Source organism: Mytilus galloprovincialis, chromosome 9 (assembly GCF_965363235.1).
Source record: "Mytilus galloprovincialis chromosome 9, xbMytGall1.hap1.1, whole genome shotgun sequence".
NCBI lineage: Eukaryota > Metazoa > Mollusca > Bivalvia > Mytilida > Mytilidae > Mytilus > Mytilus galloprovincialis.
The window spans coordinates 83,780,661-83,790,627 of record NC_134846.1 but is presented as its reverse complement, the minus strand read 5'-3'; the positions used below and the strand labels follow the sequence as shown (position 1 = coordinate 83,790,627).

General features: G+C 29.2%; 2 protein-coding genes across 2 annotated transcripts; one reads left to right on the top strand and one right to left on the bottom strand.

Moving 5' to 3' along the window:
- Positions 1 to 965: 965 nt before the first annotated feature.
- On the top strand, positions 966 to 4,135 carry LOC143046862 (gelsolin-like). Its single transcript, XM_076219921.1, has 5 exons — positions 966 to 1,079; positions 1,936 to 2,010; positions 2,608 to 2,679; positions 3,594 to 3,671; positions 4,079 to 4,135. Exons 1-5 carry the CDS (start codon positions 1,011 to 1,013, stop codon positions 4,133 to 4,135), a joined length of 351 nt encoding a protein of 116 aa, XP_076076036.1. The 5' UTR covers positions 966 to 1,010.
- Positions 4,136 to 4,747: 612 nt separating this feature from the next.
- Positions 4,748 to 7,913, bottom strand: LOC143047079 (gelsolin-like; the record flags this gene model as incomplete). Its single annotated transcript, XM_076220046.1, is given in 5 exon segments — positions 4,748 to 4,800; positions 5,208 to 5,285; positions 6,200 to 6,271; positions 6,869 to 6,943; positions 7,800 to 7,913. Coding segments are annotated over 5 exon segments (347 nt in total), but the record flags the coding sequence as incomplete, so codon positions are not given.
- Positions 7,914 to 9,967: the final 2,054 nt, after the last annotated feature.

The following is a 9,967-nucleotide window of genomic DNA, read 5'->3' as shown; positions in this document are numbered from 1 at the left end:
TTCAGGAATAAAAATAAAATATCTTATAAAAAATACGTTTTGAACGTATTTTTATGTCTTTTATAGTTTCAAGAAAGATTGCACTTGTTCATTCCTTTCAGAACAGTACCTTCAAATTCCCGAAATATTCAAAGATAAATTGCCTCGAATGTTTTAAAACTTATCTTGTCAAATTAAATTTGGGGATAAAACATTCGCTAGATTATGTTTTTCTGATATTATTTAGGGCGTTGCTATGTGAAATTTATTGTATCATATTAAAGTTCTACAAACCAGGATAAAAACTTTAAAAAAGACAGAAGAGAATACAAATGGTCGGGTAAATAACTGATCGTAAAGTGGTCAAAATAACCTATCGGTACGATTATAAATTTTGTAATTATAAATCTAGCAATAACAAATCTCGCAACATTTCGTTTGAACAAATTCAAATTCACTTCAAATTCAAATTCACTTGAAATAAGTAACGGTAGAGAATTTTCAGAAATACGTCTACAGATATATCTGACTATTGACCATAACGACACAAAAATGCGTGAAAGGAAACCTACTAACATTATATTAAACATTTATTGTATTCCTTAATCTTGCAATGATAAATAATAATCATAGTAAAGGTTGAAATATCCCAAATTTTAAATTTTAAAAAACATCATCGCAATTTCAGCCATTATATACTTCGATTGTTGGAAAAAAAATTAAGACACACAAATATGTTCAATTGTAAACTTCAATCTGTGGACCACACTGACATATAACCTGTTTTGTTTATGGACCAACACAATTAATACATACTTAAAATGGCCTTTCTTTGATTTTTGCGTGTATTACGTACAATTAATAAAACCAGCATGAAATTAATATTACCATACATGTCAAATCCGATAAATAAAATGAATGTCAATAAAATACATTTGTATATATTTATCTGTAACATGTGTTGTACGATATTGATTGTCATCAGTACTAGATCACGTTAACTGCAGATCTATAGAAATGAAAAAGTTAGCATGGGGACTGTAGACAAAGCTTTTCTTAAGGCAGGTCAAGGTCCAGGCCTACAGATATGGAGGATAGAAGTAAGACATTATATATATTTTACCGGTATTATAAAAAGTTTTTTTTTTTCAAGGTCTTTGTTAATATCTTTATAAAGTGTCAAAAATGTATTGTTGTCTTTGTATGTTTCATTCTGAATGTTAAGTTATATACATTATCATTATGTGGATTAAAACCGTTTTTAAAACATGAAACTGGTCAAGAAAATATCGTAAATGTACATTTTTCTTGAATATGAAAATTATGTTATATCGCTTGATGTGAATTTGCTATATGTACGTGCATGAACATGAGTCAGTTATGAGTGATTCAGCATAAAAACAGAAATATTATTTGACTCAAGTTCAAAATGTCAGCATTCGTGTGTGGCAGCGTCTTACTCAGAAACGTGATATGCAGATTATAAAGGGTAACAAGCAGCGTCTATAAAAGAGACAGAAAATAGAAAATAACTGAAATATTATAGTTATAGACAATCTCTAAGTCAGTACATCTGTGACTTATAAATGTTATAGAACTCTCCACAATTATTCGCTTAAAACTGATTTCAATCAATCAAGCAAAAGACCATTACACGTGTAGACAGAAACTTAATTCAGTGATTCGTCATTAATGCTTTTTCGATTTTTGATTCAAAATTTGAGGAATTTAAAGTTAAATCATAATATCCCCTATGTTCTAAACATTATAATTAATCCAAGTTACCATCTGAAAAATACAAAATATTAAGAAGATATTTAAGAAAATCAAAATCACGTGACCAATATTACAATTTACCCATGGACAACTTTTAAATAGTTTGAAATTTTCAAAGGTATGGAAAAGGGGAAAACTCAAATCGTTAAAATATTAGGATGTTACTCTTTTGTATTCTAGAAAATGAAGGTAATTCTACAAGAACCAAAGACGTATGGAGAATTCTACACCGGCGATTCATACATCCTTCTACATGTAGGTTTTATTGTTATTATAGTTACATTTTTCATTATAAACTTAGAATACCCATAATTCTATGGCATGGTCGGTACCTAATTCAAATTCACAGAAAAGATTTTTTTCATTTTCATTACATCATCAGCCACTACTTCATCTTCTTGTCCCTCTTTAAAAGTATACTTCTTGTTTGTTATATAAAGGACTGTCGATTTTTCTCTTTCACATTAAGAGGCATAATAGATATACCCAACAATGGCACCTGTTGATAGTTATTAGTCATAATTATGATCGTTTTATTGCGATTCCATATGGTGTTCTTAAACGATAAAAAAATCATTTGAATTTATGTAATGTTATATTTAACAAAACAAAAAAAAATATTGACATTTAATGAGCAGTTGTGTTTTAACAACGATTTTATGAAATATATTCCTTAACTAAAAAAAAAATATCATTACATATCTAATATTTGGTTTGTTATAATTTCCTGCATTAAAATATTGTGGTGTACATAAAATAAACTGTATTTTTCTTAATGATCTCATACAACCTACTTACATATAAAATGTTTATTACACATCTTCTTATATATCATTTCTAATTTTATTTTAGACGAAGAAAAATATAAAGAGTGAAAAGTTGGAATGGAATATTCATTTTTGGTTAGGGAATGATACATCTCAGGTGAATTTATATAGCACACAAACTGACTTAGTATTATCTCTGGATTTGATATGTTAAATTTAAGTTTATGTTAATCGAACATCTATTTATTATATTTGGTTATTTTTTGGTCAATAGTATTGTCAGCTTTTTCACAGTGCTTATAATTATGAAATAAAAACAAGTCAAAGAGACTATTTTTCGACTAGCGTTATTGTTAGCCAGGTTCACACTATGGCCTTTTTCAAGTCTTTCACTATTAATTTTAAATAGTATCAAATCCCAAGGTGCTTTTGGGTATGTCAATAGAATAGCTAATTTCTATACAGATCATTAACCGTAATTTGACATATTTTTGGCAATATTGAGTATTTATCCAAAAAATTGTATACGAACACCTCTTTTTTAAACCAAAATCATTTGGAGTCAAGCTTTCTTTTATTGTCTTAACGATATACATACATTCATTTTATTTAAACACGTCCTTTGCTGCAGCAATTGACTAAAACATGTAATTTGGCAGTTTTGTATAAAATATTACTTAAAACATCAATATGTACCGATGGATATCATTATGGTTTAATGGAAAGATGTAAAATTATTTATTTATTTAAAATTACCTAGTTTAATTTGGCTATTGATTCAGCCTCCCTTTAGACCACAAAGCTCTTCATTTGTTTTGTCATATCTTTCCTTGGCTTTCTAACTATTGGGTACGATCATTCCTGGTAAAGGTAAACAAAGAAAAGCGCTTCGAACATAAGCAATTCATTAATTATTATTTTCATTTTTATGCTCTTGAGAAACAAATATAGGGAAAATGGACCCCACTGTAAATGTCTTCAATGGACTATGCCTATGATTAAAGCCAGATTATGGGTTTTTTTCGTATTGTCTTTTCTTTGATATACATTAAGAAATCGTGATATTTTTAGGATGAGATGGGTGTAGCAGCATATAAAACAGTTGAACTGGATGATTACCTTGGTGGGGCACCAGTCCAGCATAGAGAAGTAATCACTGTTTTTTTCCTTCTAAGTTATCTTTCAAACCCACTATTGTGTAGCTGCCATCAGAAAAAATTAACTGACGTTGTTTTAATATTTTAAATTATACTATGTCAAGTCATTTCCCCTTATTGCTGTTATTCGCTGGACTTTTACGTTAACTTGTTTATATATTTTACATTTTACGTGCTTAGTTTTTCGTGAAATTATTTAACCGCGCTGAATTATTGAATAATGGACGTACTTCAGCGCCTTTATTATTTAGTAACAAAATTTAATGTTGAATGCTTCCATGCGTAATAAAAATATCAATCCTTATGTACCAATAATCATTATACATTTGCATTACATGTTTTAACAATAGAATAAGAGTTATATGATTATTACTGACAGATGTTGTCTAATACTTTCAGGTCCAGGACCATGAATCAAAACTCTTTCTCTCCTACTTTACAAAAGGAATTCGGTAAGAAATCTTGCATGTACAACTAATAACAAATTACTCCACATTATTAGTTAGCCTATCTCAAGTAGTCCTTTCGTTATTGTTCAGTTTCGTTTGAATGATTTTGGCTTCACCGGTCAGGTTTTTTTCTTTGTTTAGTTATATATATATATAGAGTCTATACGAATCTACCAACCAGTAAACTTAATAGGTATTGGATCATCAAAATTGACAATACTACACAAACAGGAAAAATTATATGAGTCTGAAAGATTGTGTAACAATACCGATAAATAGATGGAAAACAAAACACTAAAAAGTGTTGAATATCATTGCACAAAGATGGAAAAACTGAACAGATGATATAATAATTGCAAATATTTCGGCTCAACAAATGGCCTTCTTCGGTGACAAAAGTTTTAACAATAATGAGATATAATGTATAAGGTGTAAACATAGATCACTAATAATACAGGTAAGTTTTTTGTCGATTGATTTTAATCCAAATCGTATATACAATACAGTAAATAAGGTTTACCGTTTTGCAAAACTGAACAATAACGAAAGGACTACTTGAGATAGGCTAACTAATAATGTGGAGTAATTTGTTATTAGTTGTACATGCAAGATTTCTTACCGAATTCCTTTTGTAAAGTAGGAGAGAAAGAGTTTTGATTCATGGTCCTGGACCTGAAAGTATTAGACAACATCTGTCAGTAATAATCATATAACTCTTATTCTATTGTTAAAACATGTAATGCAAATGTATAATGATTATTGGTACATAAGGATTGATATTTTTATTACGCATGGAAGCATTCAACATTAAATTTTGTTACTAAATAATAAAGGCGCTGAAGTACGTCCATTATTCAATAATTCAGCGCGGTTAAATAATTTCACGAAAAACTAAGCACGTAAAATGTAAAATATATAAACAAGTTAACGTAAAAGTCCAGCGAATAACAGCAATAAGGGGAAATGACTTGACATAGTATAATTTAAAATATTAAAACAACGTCAGTTAATTTTTTCTGATGGCAGCTACACAATAGTGGGTTTGAAAGATAACTTAGAAGGAAAAAAACAGTGATTACTTCTCTATGCTGGACTGGTGCCCCACCAAGGTAATCATCCAGTTCAACTGTTTTATATGCTGCTACACCCATCTCATCCTAAAAATATCACGATTTCTTAATGTATATCAAAGAAAAGACAATACGAAAAAAACCCATAATCTGGCTTTAATCATAGGCATAGTCCATTGAAGACATTTACAGTGGGGTCCATTTTCCCTATATTTGTTTCTCAAGAGCATAAAAATGAAAATAATAATTAATGAATTGCTTATGTTCGAAGCGCTTTTCTTTGTTTACCTTTACCAGGAATGATCGTACCCAATAGTTAGAAAGCCAAGGAAAGATATGACAAAACAAATGAAGAGCTTTGTGGTCTAAAGGGAGGCTGAATCAATAGCCAAATTAAACTAGGTAATTTTAAATAAATAAATAATTTTACATCTTTCCATTAAACCATAATGATATCCATCGGTACATATTGATGTTTTAAGTAATATTTTATACAAAACTGCCAAATTACATGTTTTAGTCAATTGCTGCAGCAAAGGACGTGTTTAAATAAAATGAATGTATGTATATCGTTAAGACAATAAAAGAAAGCTTGACTCCAAATGATTTTGGTTTAAAAAAGAGGTGTTCGTATACAATTTTTTGGATAAATACTCAATATTGCCAAAAATATGTCAAATTACGGTTAATGATCTGTATAGAAATTAGCTATTCTATTGACATACCCAAAAGCACCTTGGGATTTGATACTATTTAAAATTAATAGTGAAAGACTTGAAAAAGGCCATAGTGTGAACCTGGCTAACAATAACGCTAGTCGAAAAATAGTCTCTTTGACTTGTTTTTATTTCATAATTATAAGCACTGTGAAAAAGCTGACAATACTATTGACAACAAAATAACCAAATATAATAAATAGATGTTCGATTAACATAAACTTAAATTTAACATATCAAATCCAGAGATAATACTAAGTCAGTTTGTGTGCTATATAAATTCACCTGAGATGTATCATTCCCTAACCAAAAATGAATATTCCATTCCAACTTTTCACTCTTTATATTTTTCTTCGTCTAAAATAAAATTAGAAATGATATATAAGAAGATGTGTAATAAACATTTTATATGTAAGTAGGTTGTATGAGATCATTAAGAAAAATACAGTTTATTTTATGTACACCACAATATTTTAATGCAGGAAATTATAACAAACCAAATATTAGATATGTAATGATATTTTTTTTTTAGTTAAGGAATATATTTCATAAAATCGTTGTTAAAACACAACTGCTCATTAAATGTCAATATTTTTTTTTGTTTTGTTAAATATAACATTACATAAATTCAAATGATTTTTTTATCGTTTAAGAACACCATATGGAATCGCAATAAAACGATCATAATTATGACTAATAACTATCAACAGGTGCCATTGTTGGGTATATCTATTATGCCTCTTAATGTGAAAGAGAAAAATCGACAGTCCTTTATATAACAAACAAGAAGTATACTTTTAAAGAGGGACAAGAAGATGAAGTAGTGGCTGATGATGTAATGAAAATGAAAAAAATCTTTTCTGTGAATTTGAATTAGGTACCGACCATGCCATAGAATTATGGGTATTCTAAGTTTATAATGAAAAATGTAACTATAATAACAATAAAACCTACATGTAGAAGGATGTATGAATCGCCGGTGTAGAATTCTCCATACGTCTTTGGTTCTTGTAGAATTACCTTCATTTTCTAGAATACAAAAGAGTAACATCCTAATATTTTAACGATTTGAGTTTTCCCCTTTTCCATACCTTTGAAAATTTCAAACTATTTAAAAGTTGTCCATGGGTAAATTGTAATATTGGTCACGTGATTTTGATTTTCTTAAATATCTTCTTAATATTTTGTATTTTTCAGATGGTAACTTGGATTAATTATAATGTTTAGAACATAGGGGATATTATGATTTAACTTTAAATTCCTCAAATTTTGAATCAAAAATCGAAAAAGCATTAATGACGAATCACTGAATTAAGTTTCTGTCTACACGTGTAATGGTCTTTTGCTTGATTGATTGAAATCAGTTTTAAGCGAATAATTGTGGAGAGTTCTATAACATTTATAAGTCACAGATGTACTGACTTAGAGATTGTCTATAACTATAATATTTCAGTTATTTTCTATTTTCTGTCTCTTTTATAGACGCTGCTTGTTACCCTTTATAATCTGCATATCACGTTTCTGAGTAAGACGCTGCCACACACGAATGCTGACATTTTGAACTTGAGTCAAATAATATTTCTGTTTTTATGCTGAATCACTCATAACTGACTCATGTTCATGCACGTACATATAGCAAATTCACATCAAGCGATATAACATAATTTTCATATTCAAGAAAAATGTACATTTACGATATTTTCTTGACCAGTTTCATGTTTTAAAAACGGTTTTAATCCACATAATGATAATGTATATAACTTAACATTCAGAATGAAACATACAAAGACAACAATACATTTTTGACACTTTATAAAGATATTAACAAAGACCTTGAAAAAAAAAAACTTTTTATAATACCGGTAAAATATATATAATGTCTTACTTCTATCCTCCATATCTGTAGGCCTGGACCTTGACCTGCCTTAAGAAAAGCTTTGTCTACAGTCCCCATGCTAACTTTTTCATTTCTATAGATCTGCAGTTAACGTGATCTAGTACTGATGACAATCAATATCGTACAACACATGTTACAGATAAATATATACAAATGTATTTTATTGACATTCATTTTATTTATCGGATTTGACATGTATGGTAATATTAATTTCATGCTGGTTTTATTAATTGTACGTAATACACGCAAAAATCAAAGAAAGGCCATTTTAAGTATGTATTAATTGTGTTGGTCCATAAACAAAACAGGTTATATGTCAGTGTGGTCCACAGATTGAAGTTTACAATTGAACATATTTGTGTGTCTTAATTTTTTTTCCAACAATCGAAGTATATAATGGCTGAAATTGCGATGATGTTTTTTAAAATTTAAAATTTGGGATATTTCAACCTTTACTATGATTATTATTTATCATTGCAAGATTAAGGAATACAATAAATGTTTAATATAATGTTAGTAGGTTTCCTTTCACGCATTTTTGTGTCGTTATGGTCAATAGTCAGATATATCTGTAGACGTATTTCTGAAAATTCTCTACCGTTACTTATTTCAAGTGAATTTGAATTTGAAGTGAATTTGAATTTGTTCAAACGAAATGTTGCGAGATTTGTTATTGCTAGATTTATAATTACAAAATTTATAATCGTACCGATAGGTTATTTTGACCACTTTACGATCAGTTATTTACCCGACCATTTGTATTCTCTTCTGTCTTTTTTAAAGTTTTTATCCTGGTTTGTAGAACTTTAATATGATACAATAAATTTCACATAGCAACGCCCTAAATAATATCAGAAAAACATAATCTAGCGAATGTTTTATCCCCAAATTTAATTTGACAAGATAAGTTTTAAAACATTCGAGGCAATTTATCTTTGAATATTTCGGGAATTTGAAGGTACTGTTCTGAAAGGAATGAACAAGTGCAATCTTTCTTGAAACTATAAAAGACATAAAAATACGTTCAAAACGTATTTTTTATAAGATATTTTATTTTTATTCCTGAATCTATATTAAAAGCAAATTCAAAACAGGGAAAATTCCACGTAAAACTGACAAAATTAAACGTTATCAATCAAAGAAATAAGTGTGAAACAACTACCATCCTGGCTTAGTACAGGCTTGTCCCGCAGAAAATTGTGACTAAACCTGATTTTATAGCTGCTAAATCTTTCACTTGTATGACAATTGTTTTTTAAAAGTCTGATTCGTGGTGTATTGGTTATGATCGTAGGGTTCTGTTCAAGAGGCAAAGATGTTTTCTAACATTTATTTTCTTACATTTTACAACTCTTGAAACTAAATGTAACGTATTATAGAAACCGAGATAAGATGATACCCGCTAAACGAAAGAAGACAACTCAGCAGGCATTAGTTTAAGGTGGTACCTAACACTACAGGGAGATAACTCTGTAAAGTCAGCTAAACGTATTAATTACGTTGTGTTGTAAAAAGAATATAAAGCTTCTCAATGATCAAAATTGGTGTTTGTCAAAGTGCAATATAACCAGTGTATTTTTTCTGACAAAACAGTTGGTTCAAAGATTTTGAATTTTTTTATATATTTGTTAAATTGTATGAAAATTAAACGAGCCAAATTGACTTAAACTAAAGTGTTGGTTGCCACCTTAAGCAAACAGCGCCATGATATTCCACAATAGACGTAAGTATGTTTATTGTACATTTCCACGTTCACAACTGTGTATGTAAGTTTTTCAAAGTGAAAGAGAAGCATACAAATGACTAAGTTTATCCACCTTTCATTTGTGGAAAACTTAATGAAAATCACAATCCCGACACTATAAACAGCCTTAGTATTTGTCCTAAAAACCTGCATGGTATAATTGATTGGCTGAGTTTGTTTACTATATGAGGAGTTTGCCGGACAATCCATCTAACAAGTATGCATAATTTTACCACAAAAGGATAACATTTGATAAGTTGTCATGTATAGACCATTAAAATAAAATAAAATAAAAATTATGACTATATGAACTATTGAGAAAATTTGCAGGGTTGCCATGGTACATGTAGTTCCCCATCGATTAATGACAAAAAAGTACCTGATCCTGCCATAAATAGTCAGCTAATAAGAA